The following is a 20,963-nucleotide window of genomic DNA, read 5'->3' as shown; positions in this document are numbered from 1 at the left end:
AGTCTTACGTACCAATGCTGGTACTGATGCCAATAGTCTCTCTGATTCCAACTGCTGAACACAAATTTACCTTAGAAAAACTTCCATCTAGTTAGATGTCATTAAAATGACTCCTTTGCTAGACCCATTTCCATCCCCATATGTGTGTCTGGAGGTGGGGCTTGAATTTGCACAGTCTAGCCATGTCCTGGATTGTTCTGAGGTCATGGTGTAACCCAAAACATTTCTTCATGGTAAAGCTATCCTATCCTGTACATATCCACAAAAGAAAAACTGGCCTAGAGGAGTTGACTGTACAACTAGCCTAGGAATTATATAGGCTGTTCTGTTTCTTACAGCTCCAAAATCTGTTCAGTATCCACATGGTCATGAATAAGTTTCATGTAGTATGGGTATGGCCAAGTTATAATGGGATTCTAGCAAGTGATCCAGCTGCCTTTTCAGGAGTGTTTTTCTCAGTGGAGTTTGTCCGGTACCTTTCTTCAAGTTCTACATCTTCTCCCCATACCCAGTTACCTGTAAGCAGTGGCTGTACCAGCTGATATTTAAGGGGATTGGCTATACCACTCTTAAATGCTGTACCTCAGACAGAATGGCAGAATAACATCCTAGTTAGTATCCAGTATTCCTGGTCAGCACAGATGGTGAAGTGCTGGCAAAAATACTTGCAAAGTGATTTGAGAAAGCTCTGCTTGCTGTTAGTCACTACCACCAAATTAGCCTAATTAAAACCAGCTGTGGGAAAGTGGTTTACTGCAACTGATAAATCTCATTTCTTTCTCTCAAGTGTCTGTGGGCCTGGAGCTGGTGATAACTGCCTGCTTGGAGGCAGTGAGGATCTTAAGGTGGTTGCAGTTTTCTTCCATATGTGCAATTTTGAAGTTGGCCCTAAATCCTGCTTTTGGCTTGCATTTCTCCATATGGAGTCCTTGGCCTTGAGGTGCTTGGGTTTGTGTATGACATTGAATAGCATCTATTATGGTTAGTGTTGCCATTACTTGATTTGGTTTGGGAGAATTAGTGGGCATGTTTGTTTTAGTAAGGTTTAGAAAGAATGTCAAGGCTACCCAGCCTGAGAAAGATGCTCTTTTATTAAAGTTTAAAAACCTCACAAAACCAAAAGAACCCCTTCCCCCACAACCAAACCCTGACTTTAAAAGCCAACAGCTTAAGCCATTTAGAAACATACAGTCTGCTTTCTCTGAATGACCAACAGTCCTTTGTGTTTTCTGAACTGGTGTCTTGGGCATCTGCAATATTCTTTACTTGTAGAATGCCCTGCTCATCACTGTTTCCCTTCACTTAATCCTCTCCTCTCTTTCCCTATCATCTGTTCAGTTGCGCAGGCAACTTCACAGTCAAACTTAGGGCCAAAAAGTTGCCTACGTTGATGGCTTGTCACAAACCAAGAGGCGGCCATTTTTCATTTTTGAATTGATCCCAGACCTGCCAACATCAAGCTGTTGAGGTTTTTTTTGCCAGTCAAATGAAGTTGTGTTAGATGAGGCAGCTGTTTTAGAATAAGGTTAATAAAATGACTGGTGCCTTTTATAAGAAGTTCTGCTAGTGGAGTAATCCAGAAATGACGAAACTCTAAAATTTGTGAATCCCAGTGAGCCTGTGAAATCCTGGCTGGGAGCATACTTCAGCAGGTGGCTGGAAATGCTAATAAGGAATGGGGTCTGTCATGGAGCACTGTGGAAGGTTTGTCTTTCTGAGATCACAGTGGGTTTTCTTTGTGGAAATTGAATTAATTTAAGAATGGGAGTTGCTCTTGGCAGCTCTCAATTTCTGAAGTTCCAGCTTTTGGTGAAATAGAGTTGGCAGTTTCAGATGATCTTCATCAAAACCATTTGATGTTTCAGTGATGCTGGTACTGCTGGATGCTGGATTACTGTTTTTAAGCAAGCTGTTCCCTTGTCTTGGTATTTTGATTAAAGTAGTCCATTGATCTGGGTTGTTTTTTGCTTTCTGTTTTTGTGGTGGTTTGGTTTGGTTTTTCCAGAGGCCCTGCGAGTCTTCTGAAAGTCTTTGTGACCTCTCAAAAGAGCAAAGCTAATACGGGTCTTTCAGAGGCACAGCTGAACAACGTAGGTCATTACACATTGCATTGTGGCAGATCTGAGAAAAATGTATGTGACCAAACAAAAGGAGTTGCATCAATAATTGCCTTTCTACTGAACTTGTAAAATTTAAGTTTCTCTCCCTCAATATTTTTTCCAGCATATAACAATAATAATGTTATCTATTATGTTTGCTTGTTGCAAACATGCAGGAGACTTTGTGGCTTTCCCAAATAAGGTCACCCAAGATTTTTGGATGCAGTATAGCCAATGAGCCTGGTCACACTGCTCATCTGCGTGCAGTTCTCTGGTAATTTACTGCCTATTTCAGTTTTGCACGTGAGCTTTGTATCACTGTAACCTTCATTTCTGACAGACAAGGATCTTTTCAATACAATTTATCCTTGGACAGTAAATGTTCTTGTAGCTGGAGGTGAAACTGGCCTCTTTTTTTAGTGCTTTCCTCCCTTGGGGGAGCAGCAGCTTGGTTGTGCTTTTAGCCACTGCTGACTTGGAAACTACACTATGAGTTACTTTTTTAAAGAAGGCTTGCTTGCTTTGTGAAACAGTTTAGTTAAGTGCTCAGCAGTTTAATTCCATTGATCCTAGACTGGAACCAATGTTTCTTAGTATTTAACCTTCTGGGTGCCTTGAAGTTTGTTTTCTCACTGGTTGTTTCACTGCCAAGTGCTAATTTAAAGGGATTCATTGTATTTTTGTATGTGGTGTAGTAGGAGGAACACTTTTTCTTTAGATTGTCTCCAGCTGTATTTGGTCCAGGGGCTGGGTGCTGTGATGATCAACTTCCGCTTCTGCTGCTGCTATTTGAATAAGTTCTTCATTGTCCTGCAATTTCTGCACATGGAAATGAGGCACTACTGACAGTATTTAGTCCATCTCTGGGTTATTTTTCTTATGTTTTGCTGAACCAATTCTTTTTTCTTCAAATCAAACACTTCTGTAAAAGAAAATAATAGGAAATGAGAATCTGTATATGCACTGTTCAAAGTTATTGTGGTTTTGGTTTTTTGTGTTGGGGGCTTTTTTGTTTGTGTTTTCCTCTGAGTATGGGAGTTTTTGTAGTCAAGCATATACTGTGGGACCAGAATAGCATTTGTTTTTGGCATCCTTCTAGGATGCACAGATGAGTTCTGGAACATCTTTATTTCAGATTTGCATGTGTCAATGTTTGGTTTAGAACAGTGCAAGGCTTTTGCCTAGACATAATGCCCTTTGTAGACCAGTTAGTGTGGCTGGAAGGTGAAGACAAGCCGAAGGCACGCAAGCTGCTCTTCAAGACACTTGGCTTTGAAAGAACATATGCTCGGTATCTCTCTGTATATCTACTACTTATAAAATTGTGTACTGCGTAGGACCTCTCAAATCTGAATTTTAGCGCGCGTTTTGGAAACTTAATGAGTTTTAGGATTTGATGGGCCAGAAACCTCTTCAGATTTTTGGAATCGGTTGTGGTGATGCTGTTAAAAACGAAACAAAAAACCCCAAACTTTCCCCTGGCTGCCCCAAACTGCAAAAAAAATGAGTGAAAAACGGATCCAACAGACTTTCTGTTCAGTATCACCTTTCATGTTAATAAATGGTCTGGGTCCTTGTAATGCAAAAGAAGTAGAACATTACCATTTTCTAGAGAAGGTGCCTATAAAGCACTTTTCTTGTACCTTACTGCTTCCTGTCATTTGTCTGTGTTCTGGGTAGACACAGGAGAGATGAGAAGTGTCACTATAAAGCTGTACAGATGAACTTGTTGGCAGTTATTCTGGCAGCTGGGCCAGATATTGCGTGCTTTAAGGTTTTGGGAGGCTTTTGACCACTGGCTTACTATCGTAAGTAGTAGATCATTTTCAAACAAACTCAAGAATGTGAGTTTCCTGATGGAAGTATTTATATTTCTGCTTTTGAGGAAGGAGAGGTTTCTGAGAGCTAGCTCGGAAAAGCCAACACACAGAAAATATTTGAATGGCTCGGTAGAGCCATTGAATTGAACGGCTGAATGGCTCTGGTAGGCATAAAAACAAGACCAGGCTATTAAAATAGTTGTTGTCCTAATTGCCATTAATTGCATGTAGGTATCTTTACTTATGTAAAACAAAGATAACGTGCAGCAGCCTTCCAGAGCTTTCTGACAGTTGTGTGAGTATATGTAAGTTTAAGACACTGTCACTAATACAGGTCTTACTGTGCTTTGTAAGGTTAAAAGCCCATGTCCATATATAATAAAAATACTACAAGAGTAAAGCAGTTTATTTCTAATTATGAATGCTTTGTATTTTATAATATCTAAGGTAACAATATATATTTTGTTTGCACTATGAAAATAACAGAATTCATTTTCCTTGTGCCAGTGCTGTGCAATAACCTAATCAAGAATTCTTAGCATACTTGTCTATAGTTTGAAACGGAACCTTTTTTAAGGACAAATTTAAAAGTATTTTGCTTTCTTTGTAGTTTCAAGCTGCTAGTATGTAGTAAAGAGTAATAATGTTTGAAAGTTTTGAGTAGTTTTTGATATGGAAATTGCATGGTATTCCAAAAGTTATGTGAAAATTACATGCGTGAGCACTAACCAAGAAAACTGAAGGGAGTATGCTATTTACATTTTTCTAATACTTGAAGTAAATAAGTATTATTAGGTTAAAATTACTTTAAAAAAATAAGAACAATTTGCACCTTTAGAAGTGTGACTGAAAGCAACCAGAGAACATTGGCCAATTAATTTTTGTTTACATTTGTTTTGCATCACCAAAATATTGAGTCTGGCCCTGAGTTGGCACATGACATACTGGAGTATTTTCAAGTGTTTATGTCCACATGAGTGCTTTTAAAAAAAAAAAAAAAAAAAAAAAATTAGTTGTGATCTGTAACCCCCCTGTCCAGTATTCCTGTTTGAACCAAATGATGGCTATACTAATGATTATTAGGCACATTCCACACAGAATAACAAGATTTACTGTTGATTCAGTAGTTTTCTGTCTTAAGTCATGTCAGTGGTTAAATTTGGTCTATCCTCTAAATATTCCTAATAGTTAGATCCAACAGTCATACACGGGTGAGTCTAAATACAATTTCCCCTGTGCCTCCTGGTATATCCAATGTACAAGTTTGCTGTTAATTTTAATTATAAAGACAGCTGCAGTATTGTTTTGTTACTGAGATTATCTGGGAAACACTAGTAGTGACCCTTTTAAAATAAATGTGTTAAAGAATTCATAATTTTGAAGTATTAGTTGGAGATACACATTCAGAGGAAAATACATATTCTGAACCTAAAGCAAGTGCTTTACATTTGAGTGCACTAATACTGTATTTCTTGATGAAACGAGTGAATCTTTTATTTAGAAACAAAATACAGTTTCACTTCATATTGCTTTGATTAAACATTGGTGCTACCACTGATGCTCAAGAAAATGTTCTTGAACTGAACTGGTACTTACTGACCCGCGTTTTCATATTTGTTCCTGTGTAATTCCCCAACTGCCAATATCCATTTTCTGTTTTGCCACATGGATTGTAAGCTTAGAAGAGAGAAGTTTTACTGTTTTGTAATTTATTGCATGTTCCACTATGGAATTTGGGTGTATGACTGACTTAGTACTACAATAATAATTGAAACCAAAACATAAGGCTTGGCTTAGGAGCACATGAGTTCCTTAAAATAGTGAGAATCTGCTTGGGATTAGTTAAAGGATTTCTCTCTGTCAAGAGAAAAACCTCTCAGATACCAGCTTTATTGGTACAGTTTGGCCTATTTGTTTTTGTGACTTTATGGTAGATCAGTACCTTCTCTACAGTTGTGTTCCCCAAAGCCAAGTATGTTTTCATTGAACTTCTGCAGCACCTTGATCTCCCCTTCTCCTTTGCATTTTGGGACTGTTTGTCCATCTCTTCTGAAAAGAGCAACCTAAGAGGCCGGTGCTGTTGGCCTTCACCTGGAATAGGGAGCTGTGATGGACACCGAGGAGCTGCGCATACCAGATGCTTGGAGTTAAACACCATGTTGTCCTTGTGGCCAGAGTTTCGCTGGTCACGGCACTGCGAAGTTATGTAGTAGATCCAAATAAATACTGATCTTATGAGCAAAACATACCAGCCCTTCCTGCTACCAAATGGTTATTTGGGCACTGCTGAAGACAATAGGAATGTAATATCCTTCTGAAGCACTTGCCAGCTGGCGCAGGACACCACATCTTTTCATTCAGTTCATTCATCGCAGAATAAAGAAAATTGGCATGCTCAGAACATTTTAAAAATACATCTGTTTGGAACATGAGTGTTGTTTCTTGCTTAGTTAATTTGCCACTTCATTACGAATGTCCTGATGGAAGAGGAGAGATGTGCACAACAGCAAGCGTAAAAGTTGGTTAGGTTCCATGAAATTCATAAAAATTCGTTAGAGAAATATTACTACATCTTTCAAGTTCTGTATCACTGAGAGTTGTAGTTTCAATTAAATGACAGAAAATTGAGAACTGATAGAGAATTACTTTGCAGTTTACAATGCGACCAGTAGATCTTGATGCCACATGAAATTATTGAGACAAGTGGTAATACTTCACTATATCCATTCTTAGCTCTCGAACCTTTTTTCCAAAGGTTTCTTTCTACATTGTTTATTTTTACAGATGAGAAACACTTAATTTCATCAAAGGACTTGTTCAGGGTTGCACAGGTTATAGCAAGATTACCCATATTGGCTGTGCTTTAGTTTGGCCATGAGTTTGCAGAAACGAGCTCTGAACCAGCAGTGTCTGCGCTTGCTGGGGCAGAGCTTCGGTGTGAGCCTCCATGCTCTGTGGCCGGTTTCTTGGTGTAGAAACTGGCTGGCTCCAAGCAGAAACAAAAAAGGGGTCTGATGTCCAGGCAGAGTGGGTGGCCAAGGAATTTGGGTTCAACTCTAAGCTTGGCCATGAAGTCATCTGTCAATAAAAAGGGTGTGGTGTTGGGTCAGCCACAGAGACAGAGAGAGAACCTGCATGGTCTACTTTAATAATACTGTGTGCTTAAAAAGTTAGTACTATATAAATGAAGGTAGTATTTAAAGAGGTGCTGGCCAGAGCAACAACGCAGAAACTTTTCAACTTTGTACAGTGCATAAGTGAATTAATATTTAGATCAGAATGACATTTTTTCATTCTTATGATATTTCACAATGATAGGCGTTCTCAAATGAGGGTGAATCTTCCCCCATAGGCACATTATATGAAACAAGCACCAGCCTGTTCCCACATCTCTGTGCTGATACAAACATAGCCAGTTGGCACACAGGACAGGCATTCAGATTTAGTGCAACAGAAACACTGTAGCACAGCCTTGTTTTAAGACAATTTATTAAAGCAGAAAATCCAGAGTTTATTGGAAGTGTTCTTTACAATCAGATGTTTCCTGTTGCTGAAGATGTGTCCTGTTGCTGAGTGACTTTTCCCTTCCCGTAAAGGGAATAAGTTTGAACTTTGAACCTGGGACTCCCATCAGTTGCAGACAGCACTGGACTGAAACTCTTCATCTGGTTTGCTTGCCAAAACTTGCAGTCTGTATTTACTGCTGTTAGCTTGCACATCTGTGATTAGGAAGTGTGCCTGTGCTCTGTGTGTGTCGACTTTATATATTCCTCATCTTAGGTATTGAAAAATGTTAGAATAATGCTGCTCAAACAATACACTTGAGATTGTAACTTCTTGTGGTGTCTAAGCATGGGAACACTACTGATTGTTTTTCACAGAGTTTGTATGCAGGAGCTGAGATTACTAGTAAGAGTGGTCTTATATATGTTTCCTTTGGCCTTCACTGGTGCTGTGTGAAGTGGTGCATAGGGGATGTTGTAATTAGTGCCTTGAGTTTTGAATAAAGAATATGAGTAACTCAGAGCATCCTTGAGGCCGTGGTACAGAAGATGTTCTTGTAGTGACCAGTGCTCTTAACACAGAGCAATCTCACTGTGTTCAGAAAGAGGTGGAGAAGTAGGAAAATCAGTTGTACTATGGAAGAAAGAGCCCAATAAAGCGCAGTGGGGGGGGAACACAACATTAATGCAAAAGTAGGATACTTAATAAATTAGTAGGATGGTATTTATCATTAGACTGAATAAATTACTTAGCCCTTCCCTAAATCTGTCTCCAGCAAGTAAAACAAAGCATTACAAAGTGAAGGATGCCCTGTCAAGTAATTTGTAAGTGCAGGTAGTTGTTCTTGTGTTTTACCAAACCTGAGGAGGGATGTTCATGCTTTAGGTATCTAAGTGAGATCTCTGTGAAATAGAACGGAAATTCTTTAGTCCCCTTCAATTCCTTGGATATGAGAATTATCCAGAATGTTGCATAGTCATGATAAGAGTGGTTTTTTTTCCAAATATTTTTTCTTTGGGGCAGGGGATATTCTGAGATGGATCTTCTTGCCAAATTAATCCAGACAGTAGCATGTTTTCTGAGAGTGGCACTGCTTCTGTGAGCTTCATTTTCTGACTAGATGAAACATAAGGATAGTTATTGTTATTACTGGCCTTTTCATCACTAAGTTATGAAGAGTTTTGTGCATTAAGTGTTCCTTTTCTGGTATATGTTATGTTATAGAATATTGATCTCAAATAGAAAATAAATTTTGGTAGATATTGGGGTGTTTGATCCTATCCTTTTCAGTACTTGGCTGAAAAAGGGAGATAGCTGAATGACAGACCCTTTTCTTTATGGATGGTTTTCTAATTCTGCAGTAAAAAAGTAGCACCTAAAATCTTTCTTTTCATTCTGACTCTGAGTTAAAATTTTATTCTTTAACGTTGTTACTGCAGTTGCCATCCCCAGTCCAGGTGATGGAGCTCTGCAGGATATCTGGTCTCTGATCAAGCTCTGGAGGTAGAAATTACATTAAATGTTATTAAATATAGGTTGCAGTTCTGTAGGAATCCATTGGAGTATCTGGAAAGCAGGAATATGGAGTGAGAAGCTTAACAGTGATCATGCATACAAGAAAGCAATGCAGACCTCAGAGCCTGAGTCTCTGTATGAGGATGTGCCAAATGACAGCCTTATGTTGCGCTGTATTATTGTATTCCCTGTTTGGCTTGGTCTGTGGAGCATATTACTGTAATGGTATGTGGTATCGAGGCTGTGTTAAGCCTTTATTATTAAACTCTTATAACTCCTGTGGGACTGATGGTTTGTGGTTTCTCAGGACCACTTCCAAAGCAGCACGCAATCATTTTTTTTACTGTTTTTTTTTCTTTCTTTTTTTTTTTTTTCCTGGGGAAGTTGGTTTATTGCTAAAATCTGGTTTTGTTTTTAAAAAAAAAAAAAAAGAGAGAGAAAGGATAAGAGAAGTTATTGGTTCAGCTTCTTTGGTTTCCAATAGGATGAGACAAATATCTACAAATCCTTGCAGGGAGAATCTGTAAAAAGCAAAAAAAGTTAGTGGCTTCTCAGAGGGACTTACTGTAAAAGTCTTAACTGAAATTCTGAAACGGCAACTAGGTAAACATACAGGTTATATACAGTTCTTGATTAAATGTGGATTATATTTGCTGTTTTCATTCTGTGTTGCCACTGCTTGTTTTCTGTTTGTATATTGCATTTTCATCAATGATGAAATCAAAGCAAGGACAGTATTTGCAATGGAAGTTGGTCCATGTATTTGGTCTTACATGATTTAAGGAACTTGACACAATTGGGCTTTAAGAGCTGTTTCCACACATCCCTTGAGTGCAGTACCCATGCATGATATTAAATGTTTATGCTACGGTGTCCATATCTCTTTCTTGGAGTATGAAACTTAAGATGTTTTCCAACATGGCCTTGTTCGTCTCCTACAAATCTGCAGTTTGTCAGTCGGGATCATTGCTCCTTTTTGAAGACCCAAATCTTCATTTATTTTTCTGTTCAGAAACTAGAGTAGTAGATATGGCAACCTGTAAGGAATAGCAGTTAAATAGTTATGTGGTGTCCAGAAATGACTAGACCTAAGGTGCACAATATATGCAGCAAGATGAGTAATTTAATTTGCCTGTGTTGGGGACAGGAGAGTGTGGTGCAGAGTTATCCAGGCCCTGAGAAAGCTCACAGTTAACAAGACAAACAGGAGGAAGGATTTGCAGGAGACCTAAGATGGAGGACACTGGAGTGGAAAGGGGTGTGTGTGTGTGTGTGTGTAAAGAGGTAAGGGGTGAGCGACACTTGAAGTGCATCCCTTGCCTTGAAATAAATACAATCAATCCTCATACCTGTGTGGCTTATCTGGACTGTGGTGTAAGTGCAGCAACAAATGTAGCCACCTCAGATTTGCAGAATTTTTTTACTTCAGGGCAGAACTGTGCAAATCCAGTTGTGTTCCTGCAAAGGCAAGTTCAAATCTACGCCCGGTATGGAGCATTGTTGGAACAGAGTTTAAATTTGTTCCCAGAGCAGCACTGAGTCTCTCTGCACAGTCTGTCTAGGAGCTCCTGGTTCCTGAACCAAATGGGATCCTTCTGTTTGTTCCATAGCAGTGAGCCCTCCTGGAAGAGGGGTCTCATATGGCACTCCTCCACACTCCAAAAGGGATGTCATAGAGCACATTCAGGTAGCCCTGTGCAGCACTGTTTTTGGGGGGGATGATGGAGCAGATTGATGTGTTGGTCCAATTTTTGATCCTCTAGTTGGATGGTGGGAGGGAGGGGAAAGTGACCCAGAGTATAGGTCCCAGTGCAACTTTGACCCCAAATTGACACAAAATGACCCAAGGCAACTTTGCGGTCTGGCTGGTGAGGTCTCGGCCATTGTTATTCCTGGCACTGAATGCCTTCTAAATACGCGAGCGTTTCTGCTGTCTTTTCTTCTGATGATGAATTGGATCAGATCCCGAATTGCATTTGGATTTTGCTGTATCTTGGGCGGTTTTTTTTCCCTTTTCTTTTTTAAACTGCTGTAGCCGCTCAAAAAATGATTGTAGCTGACATGAAAACAGATGTAAAAGGCTGGCATTGTGGTGCGTGCAGCCTTAAGCTGTGCATATTGGCAAGTTATTGGATGTCAGATTTCATGATTTGGGCATAAAGGCTGCTCTTCTGTTCAGGCGGCAGGAGAAAAAATATTTAAGCTGCTTTATGGAAGTAGGTAGCTGAAAAGTTAGGGACTGCTCCTTCAGATATAAACACTTCTTGGCACCTAAGGCAAGGGCGCATGTAAGTGGGTATGTTTTACATTCTGTATTATTAAGTTTTGAAAGATAGAGCCTTTGAATATTGCCTTTGAAAGATAGAGCAGACTCAGGCGCTTGGAGGGGGGACACTGGGCACACACTGAGCAGCCCCTTTGGGGAAAAAACGTCTAGAAAGCCAGGAGGATTTTGAACTGAGCAATGACTGGAAGAGATTTGAAGCTAGAAGCAAAGAAACTTTTCTTATGTTTGTGGAAGCAGGACTTGGTGTATTTGCAAATAAATCTGGCTTGCCTCAAAGAAATGCTTTTCTCCATCAACTTCTGACAAAAATAACCTGTAGCTCTGAATTTGGCTGAATGCGAATAGCTGTCTGAGTGGAAGAAAGGTGATGTGATTATCTTAGCCTTTTTCAAGTTTGTAGCTTCTTCCCTTTTGAAGTGTTAATGCCAGAAATAAACACAGTGTTTTAATAAAGATCCATGGTTTGTGAAATTACTTGTAGGGGCGGAGGGGGAATTGACTGTAGTACAGGTTATTCGCAGTGAATTTGATGTTGAAACTGTGAAACTAATAGTCACATGGAGGACTGGATTGGAAAAGGGAGCTCACATGCTTACTCTGCTTGTAATTTTTTTTTGTTTATGAGAGGAAGATAATGTTCTCAGTTAAGGGAATGAAACATTATACTATTTTTGTGGGCTGCAATAATGGTATTAATTTGGTGCTTGCAATTCTTTTCAGCCATTCTTAGACAAGTTCTAATATTTCATGCGCAGTGTTTGAATGCAAAATATGTTGCAAGAAAATGAACAACATTTAAATTTGGCACTAACTACAAAGCAACACTTCATGTTGATAAAAATCTCAACAGTTTTTTTAAAAGTAGAACCCCACAGAGATACTTCAGAATTAATTGATGGCAGATGAATTTAACGCAGTTAAAATGAATTAAACCCCTTGCTATTTAGAATAATATAAAGATGTCTGAATTTTATTCCCAAAAGAGGAAATACAGTTGTTAAGTCCAGATGGATTTTTATTTTTATTGGAATAAGTTTTGAGACTAGTAATCTCTCTTTTTTTTTTTTTTTTTTTTAATGTTACTACCATAGTGTTGGATCTGGGACAGCACAGACCTGCTTTTTTTTAAAATTGTTTTAAATCCAGTTAAAGGAACAGTTTTACTATGTTTATTTTGAAAATTAGCACTTTCTTATTGAATTTGTAAGAATTGGAAAATAAGCACGAGGATGATTTACAGTATAGAAAAGCCAAGGGCTTAGTCCTACATCAGGTTACTGTCTTCTGAAACATGGTAACTGTCAGTGTCTGTGATTGTAGCCTGCCCAAATGTAAGGTGATGCAGTGGGAGCTTAACCTCTTTTCCGCACACTAAATCTGATTGTGCTTGGGCTTTTTGCCTTGCACTGAGAGCTTGCACTGAGGCAGCTGCTGTGGTGCTGCAAAGGATGTGTGATCAGTTGATCACACCTGAGGGCTAAGTTACAAAGAGAAATTTTAAGGGATTCAATCTATTCATTTAGCTAAAGATGAAAGGCAGTTCTGCTGTTGCTGTGTCAGTTTAAAGCTTCTTATTCCATAAAGTTATTAGTTCTATCATGGTGGTTTGTTCTTTGCTGTGTTTTACCCATTGACAAGTTGTCTTTAAAGTTCTGCTCCCAATTCTGCTCCACTGGTGGTGGAGTAGAATTCAGTAGACTTTCTCCTTCAGGTGGGATTGGCAGCAAAATGGATGGCAAACCAGGAGGCTTACTACCAAAGTAAATCTTAGTTTGTCTCAAATAAGAGTAAAGCTGGAAAAAAAACCCTACAATTGACCATGGTACCATATTGCAGCTCCACTTGGAACACGATATTGAATTATTACTGATAAATTTTGCAAACAGGTTCTAGGCTGGGAGAGTGGTATATGAGGAAAATTAATGACTAATAAAGGGGTCTGGATCATGGGGTGAGTTAAGCGCAAGCAGGCAATAAGGGTTTCTATGTGGCCAAATGTCAAGTTGCATTTATAGAAACTAGGAACTGTAAACCACAATTGAACCAAAGTGTGCCTCATCATATGAAACAGTGACTAAAAGTATCAGGCATTAACAGGTGAGCAAGAGTTGTCATTGTGATCATGATACATATACTATTGTGATCCCCAGATGGCAAAATAAATGGGTATCAAGTAGAGAGGTGATATTTTCTTGATATTTGGCACATGTGCTGCATATAGTACAAAGGTGAAGGGTATTGATAAACTGAAATGTATTCAGCTGGGGAGCCACTAGTGAGAGTAAAGATGTGGAAAACATAGTGAGAACTGCAAGGAGCACAAAATACTTAGCTTAGCAAACAGTGTCAGGGAAGAGCTGATCCTAACAGGTGAGTCCCCTAAGTGGGGACAAAATATTGATAATGCATTTGATAAGAAAAAGCTCTCCAATGTAGCAGTCAAAAGCATATTATAATTCAGCTTTGGTAAGGTCAACCAAGCTTATTAGGCATAAAATGAAATTATTTTCAATAAATTGTAGGCTACTTCATTGGGTAATGACATTGTGATTTGTTGCGTACTCCAGTGTTCTGCCTTTGCTAGATGCCTGTTGTTTTGTCTGGCTGGTGAAGAAGTTGTTCTGCTTCCTGGCGGAAGGGAGCATGAGTTATTTAAGCAAAATAACAAGAAAATGTTACAGCAAGAAATGGTGCTAAGAAAAAGGGGAAAATGAACTTGTACTCTTGTGTTACAGATTCAGTGGTTCTTTCCTTTGACTCCGTTGGACATACAATAGGCTCAGGTACAACATTGCCTTCTTCTCTATCTCCCACCTCATGACAAGGCTTCTACTTAATTGGACATGGTAGCCATGTTGGGAGGCAGGTCACAGAGTCAGACTTTTGCAGGAATCGACTATCTAGCCAAAGTGGATAAATACGTCCTTTCCTAAGTGTAGTGCCAAGTATTAAGGGTCTTTGTGCATCACGAGGATTAACATGTGGGACCCCTTCCATTACCCGGCAAGGCAGATGACCTGGACATGTTACATGCGCTAGTGATGCGGTTTGTGCTTCTTTTCTCATGTGAAAGGCATTAAGATGATGTCACCCACCAGCTGAAGAAAAACTGTTCCATGCTACTAGGAGAGTTTCTCAGCTAAACAAACAGTTGAGTTATTTGGGGAAAGACATCAGGAATGCTTCCAGGAAGGCGAAACAAATAGGGCTGGAAACTTTTTTTTTTTGGGTGGAGACTGACCAGCATTATTGAACCCCAGGGCAAATCCTGCCCAATCTAATTTCCTTTCGAACCTGAGCATGACCTTCAATTAAACTGAACCAGAAATCAAAAATTCTTCTGTGTTGGGGGCACTTCATGAAATCAGTAACTGTCCATTTGGCTATGTGTAATATGCGAGCTGTAGCCAAGGCACACCATAGTGAGCATGATGCTTGATGAAATTCAGCTTACAGTGTATGTATAATGATATATGAAGTGCAAGGGAAAGGCTAAGAATTACTCTTATAACTTAAAACCCCTTAACACTTAAAAGATGGGGGTTTCTACTGTCTTGCAGAAAAGAAGAAATAATGCAAGTGAAGGTTTTATATTTTATCTTGCTTACTAGGCTTTCCTCTTAGGTTGATAGGGGGAACATGCTGCCTTCCAACATAGCACCTGTCTTCTGCCTGCACAGTTTGAAAGAGAGCCTGCTGCCTGACACTAACAGCAAAGCTTGAACACAGATTTCTAATTTACTAACCCCCAAGATAGTGGTAGTAACTTGCTTTGTTTACAACACCCCAAATGCTTTCTGCTCTCCCTGCATCTTCTCTAAAACCTGTATCTGGAAATGGATCTATTGTGGGTGCATGGTCTGATGTGGGAGTATCTCTAGGGTGCTGAGTGCAGGGTGGATCTGTTGTTGCACCCTTCTACTAATTAATGTCAGTCAGAACTGAATTGTGTTGTTGCCTGCCTCCTTCTGTACTGGGTGATGGTTTCTTTAGTCTGCTGTAGTAGGGAGGAAGTTGCATAGGTTTGAGATACGAAATCTGTTTGAGTAAAATTCAGGGAAATATTTTGATTACATCTGAGTATGTCTGAATTGGCATACCTACACTGGAGTTATGCTGGATTGATGTTGGTACAGCTAAGACCAGAGTTTGTCCTGGAGTAAAACTTTTAAATATTACCTACTATGGTGGGTTTTTTTTCTAATACTGTTTTGGCTTCTAACTGATGTGAAAACAGTTAACCCTGTGGATAGCTTCCAGTGCTCATAAACGTTGCGTTATGATACTACCAATAAGGTGGTAAACTTAGTTACGACAAATAGTTCAACTGCTCTGTGTCTTTTGGAGTCCTGTTAATATGGGGGGTGGGAGACAAGCTAGTGTAAGCCAACAGAGTGCCCAGGTCTCTTTTAAAAGCACTGGTCTTTGTTCTGCTTATATATTGCAACTCAAGCTTGGATTGGTTAGGAGTAAGACAGTAAAATTTGATCTTTTGTAAACCCTTCCACTGCAACAAGATTGAACTTCTTCATTGAAGAAACATGAAGAAAACTCGATGTATTTGAGAAGAGAGGCCCAGAAATGTCCAAGAGAGATGTATGCTTATTGCTTTCATATTTAGTACTTTGCATTCACTGTGCCGCAAACTTTGTCTTGCTCTGAACTGATATGTGTAATAAGATGTCAAGATGTGTGATGTCTATCCAACTGAGGGATAGCTTTCCTTGTTGAACAGGAAGGAGAGAGAGAAAAACTGTGGCTATTGTGCTTCCGCTGTCCATCCCATCTCACCTTGCTGCAGACCCAGGAAAAGACAGAGCCCAGAAAGAAACCAAAGAAACAATGGCAGCTCCAGGCCCAGCCATTCCTAGTAGGTGATGTTTCAGGTTGGGGTAAGAAGGGACTAAAGTTACATACTTTGAAACATAAAAATACATATACCTTTTTCTTTATTAGTCAGAATTAAACAGCTGTGAATAATAGTATCCCTGTTAAGATTTCATGCTACTTAAAACTAGTACTCATTGACTTATATTTGCATATTAAACAGCTTCTTAGAATTGCTCTTTTGTAATTGTTATTCGTGCCACAGGAAGGGCAATGTCTTGTAGCTTCTGTATTTTGTTTGAATTGACTGTTTGTCCTTATCTTGGTTTTCCCCTTAACTTTGTCCCACATGCATATCTCAGTTTTCAGGGAGGCTGGAAATCTGTCCTTATGCATCTCAGATTAATGACACTCTCTAGGTTAGTCTGGATAAACTTTCTGAACTGAGTGTTTGGAAGATCATTTGGCTATGGAGCCTTAAAGTACTGCTTCATAGAAGATTATTAGGCTAGAGGACATGAGAATCAAATATGCTTGGAGTGAGACTGAACTGTCTGAGGTTCACGCTATGGTCTAGTCTTCACAAGTCCAGAGGTTTTTGTGATTCGTTTCATGACTGCACCTTCCCCTGAAAGGTAAAGTTTGAGTAGCAAAGATAAATGTTTGATGTGATGCCTAGGCCAGTCTTTCAGCTGACACCATTTCAGAAAGGAGAGTGTCATGCTCTGCATTTGGCAAACATTAAATAGGACACAGGGTGTTTGAGGAGACCTAGAGTTCATTCGCTTGCCATAGACAGCTAGTACTACTTTGTTTTTCTTCCCTCTCTAGTTACTGTGTTTTACTTCGTTGCTAGCAAATCAAACATTTGACCTTGAAAGTCAGATTTATACCCCTGCTATTTTTGTTCAAGACTTCTTCTACCTCCTGTGTCTGAGAGCAAGCAAGTTAAATTTTTCTTCTCTAAGTCTCATTAAGATAAGAGTGCATTGCATGTGTAACTTACCCATCTGCTAATGTGCTTGCTGGAAATATTGAGGTTCTAAATACCTTATGGCTGTAGGCTTACACTGTTGTTGGACATGTTTGATTGCAGTACTGGCCACCAGTTATATAGCAGTTGTTCTCACTGCAGGCTTAAAACGCAGTAGTTCTAATGTCTCAAGCAACCAATTGTTATCTAGGTCTTGCTCAAATTGTTTGAATATTTTAACTTTTCTGTTGTTGTTGCTTTTTTCTTTTCAATTTAATTCTTAACCCTTATCAAAAGTTTACCTGATGTGCAAAGAAAATGGAGCTCTTAAAATTTGGTTTAGAGTAGTGTATCTGCTGCGGTTCACGTGCTTGTGAAAGCCCACATACAAGACCATGCTTCCAGATGCTGAGTTCACAATGATAGTGGAGTAATCATCTTGAGAGTTTAAATCTGTGCTTATTTAGGAGTTTGCTGTTAGTAACTCCTTATGTTAAAGTCCTTAACCATCTTGGGAGAAGCTGTGAGAACTATGAAGGAAACTTCCTCTGTTTCCTTCAGCTGCTGAAGATGCTCAGATAACCATTTTGTGAAGGACAAGAAGAACCCTGTGTCCGTCCTCCTAAATACAATTCCAGAGTGAATTTGGTGACTACTTTCCTACGTGTTGGATGGAGCGTGGTATGGATGGAGGCCAGGAATAGGAATACAATCGAAATTGTCAGGTATCAAATTGGTAGAACAGTGACAGATTCCTAGCATGGGGGAAAAACATTGGTGACTTGTGGAAGATCACATGCTGTTCTTTGGCTTTCTCGATGAGAATCTAATAGTATAGGTGGCTACAGTTACAAACTCGGATCTTTCCCAGATTTCTAGGTTAGTGCTAGTTAATTTAGATATTATGTTAATTAATAGAATTCGTGAGGCTCTGGTAGATGTTTTTGGGTTGAGGAAAACAATTTTGATTTATGTTTGGATCTGATGTGGTTCTAGTATGTTGGGTTTTTGTGTTGGTTTATCTTCCCCCAGACTGCATTTTTTACTGTCTTGATGCTACATGGTAGTGATAGGAAAGGAGAGGTGAACTTACTATGCTGCATTTTTCTGCATTCCTGTAAAGTAGAAAATAAATGGGAAAGATTGTTTGGGTTTTTTTTTTTTTCTGCTGGTTTTAGTGGTTTTATTCTGCACAATGCTTTTCCCTTTTCATTTTTGATTAATGAAGTTCTACTTCATTCTTTATTTCTTTGAGCTGTAGACTGTGGGAGCTGCTTGAACCTTTGCCAATGACTGTCACGTATCAGTTGCATAGTCCTTATGTGACTTTGCCAGCATGGTCGGTATTGTCATCTGTCTTCTTATTAACGCTCTATTCCTCCGATTGAACATACAGCTGTGAATGAGTTGAGGTGCAAATGCCAAGAGGTGGCTTAAAGAATACCTCAAAATAGAAGTATTTTAATGGGATTTTTCTCTATCATGTGGCATCTCTCTGCATCAAGTCAGTACATCTTGTAAGTCACTAAAAGCCAATATAGATTACTGTTTTGTTAATATTGTTCTTGACTTTTACTAGGAAATACGATACAATTTCTAAAATAAAGAATATGTCAGAAGATTCAGTAGGGCAGCATTAACTCCATTAGCCAAGTGGATACATGGTAGTAAATGAAACAACTGTTTATTTAGCAAAGGTTGCAGTCTGGCTTTAAACAGATGTCTCCCTGGGAAAAGAAAAAGGGCATTTGTAGTTCATAGGAGGAAATTTTTCATCTTCCTATTGGAGTCTTTCATAAGTTCAGCTTAAAGCCGTTGGTTGCTTTTCTACCGTTGGAGGTTGCTGTAGTTTTATTAGGAAAAAAAATTGTAAGGAGTTATATAGTCCATGTTAAGGTAACCAGAGCCTTTTAAAAATGTAATATGCTCGAATGACCCCTTTTTTGTTTTACTATACCTATTTTGGAGGTAAGACAAGCAGGCAAAAGACCTTCCTGATGGATGACCCATACAACACTATCAGCAAGTGATTGCTTATTTGTTCTTTCTGTGCCTGGGGATGAATAATGTAGTTGCAGTGTCTAATGAAGGAGACCTCTCTGGTGTATTGCTTTCCTCAGGCTGTAAAGCTGGGCCAGATGTCTATGGGGGCCCCAATCAGGAATTACAGGGGGGAAAAAAACCACCTTGAAGGTATAGAGCTGGAAATTACTTCCTTTTGCTGCTAAATCTGAAACAATAAGTAGTATCCTCATGATTTTAGGTGTCACCAGGGCATGCAGGGGTTTGTGACTGGAGACAGCTTTGAACTCACAGGTTTGTATTTCAGTTGTGGTGATAGTGCTTGGTGTATCCATTTCCATCAAATATGGCTGTTTTCATCAGGTGCAGCATCTGGAAAATGAATATTTAGCTTGGTGCAGCAGGATTGTGTCTTTAGATGAGTGTGTAGTCTATGAACATTTTTAATAGATGTGAATTCCAAGTTTTGCTGAAAGAGTAGTATTATTAAGGAAATTCTTTTGCTGCCCAGAAAAAAAGGAAGCCTAAGTGAGGCTACATTAAAAGTTGTTGAAGATTTTTTTTTTTTTCCACACATGGCGGAAATGTCAAATGGGCAGAAAGTTCTATGCAGCCATAGATTGGTGAGGCATATTTCTAGTACTAGGCTGCAAGGGCTAAGCAGTTATCTTTACAGATGTCAGTTCTGCTTCTTCTGTGTATTTTTATAGAACAGGGAAAGGCGCCAAGGACTGGGCTTTGTCTTACCAGTATACTTGGGGTTCCCCCTGATGTCACTTGGACAACCTGGAGAAAAACACTGTTAGACTTGTATGCAAAAGAGTAAATGGGGGTGAGGAGGAAATTGGAACATAGACATGCATGCAGTCTATGCAGGACAGTGCTGAGGAGCCCAGGTGGCCTCAGCTCTACCCCTTCTGAACTTGGCTTTGCAATCTTTTTTTTTTTTCCTAGTTATTTAAATAGCCTCAGAAAATAATGCTTTCATCAGTAAGTTCCATCACTGAATAGCTTAAAGTGAAAATCCTAAGGAAAGGATGCAACATTAAGTCCTTGTTTGTCCAGTACTTTCATTGTTGCTCAGTAATCCTGAGCGGTATTTTTTTAACCCTGGAAGACAAACCTTTCTTTTGTCCTTTTCAGTTGATCCATTGCATATGACTTTTTTTCGTTAATTCTTTCTTGTCTCTTGAGGTCTAGCAGAATTGCTTTACATCAGCTGAACTTTTATAACTGTCCATATGTGTTTTCTGGGTCCAAGGTGAATGTGAGGTGTTTGACCTTTTTCGTTGCAGGGTAAGTAATTTTACCTGGCCTTTGCCACAGATGTAGAACTTGCATATGGACAGTGACCAAGGCTTAGCTCAGTTGGAGCCTCAGTTCCACAGAGACCAAACTGCACTGGACAGGATGAGATGTATCAGGGTGGTCTGAGCTGTTCTTGATAGGACTGCTGTCTCTTGAGTGTCATACTGATTTCTTTGACAAACACAAGCATTTTGAATAAAATAGCTAAAATGGAACCTTCTTCCTTCCCTCCTGTACTTGCAATTGCCACTTAAACAATTTGGACTAGAAATTTGTTGTGGTTCTAAGAACTAGAACCACACATAGCCCATCTTTTAAAAAAAGTTTAATTTTCTATTTCTGTGGGCAAAGTTATTTTTTACCGTGCTTCTGAGTAGCTAGCTGCTAAAGGAATAGTACTCAACTCATCGCTGAAACCAGTTTTGGGCAGTTTGGAAGGATAAAACCAGTGAGCCAAGTTAATTCCTGGATTGTTGATTTCAGATTAGCAGCATAAGGGGAAAATTTTGCCCATTTTGCTTTTATGTAGCTATATTGGCTACAGATGCAAAATGCAGTTTGAAAACTTGATAGATATTGTACACTGTGCTTTATGCTTTTTGGGTGGT

The 20,963-nt window shown here is 39.2% G+C and overlaps 1 protein-coding gene across 7 annotated transcripts in view; it reads left to right on the top strand.

Annotated features, from left to right (window-relative positions):
• The window catches only part of ST3GAL3 (ST3 beta-galactoside alpha-2,3-sialyltransferase 3), a 183,178-nt gene that overhangs the window by 24,048 nt on the left and 138,167 nt on the right, over nucleotides 1-20,963 (top strand). For 4 of the 7 annotated variants that reach the window (XM_075711373.1, XM_075711375.1, XM_075711374.1 and 1 more), the window contains exon 2: nucleotides 13,961-14,008. The exons of the other annotated variants lie outside the window; for them this stretch is intronic. In XM_075711373.1, coding sequence (XP_075567488.1) covers nucleotides 13,961-14,008 — 48 coding nt within the window. The remainder of the gene's footprint in view (nucleotides 1-13,960; nucleotides 14,009-20,963) is intronic. 7 annotated transcript variants of the gene reach the window in all.

The sequence above is a fragment of the Pelecanus crispus genome, chromosome 5 (genome assembly GCF_030463565.1).
Source record: "Pelecanus crispus isolate bPelCri1 chromosome 5, bPelCri1.pri, whole genome shotgun sequence".
Lineage (NCBI taxonomy): Eukaryota > Metazoa > Chordata > Aves > Pelecaniformes > Pelecanidae > Pelecanus > Pelecanus crispus.
The sequence above is the reverse complement of the archived record's forward strand: the minus strand, read 5'-3'. Positions and strand labels throughout refer to the sequence as shown.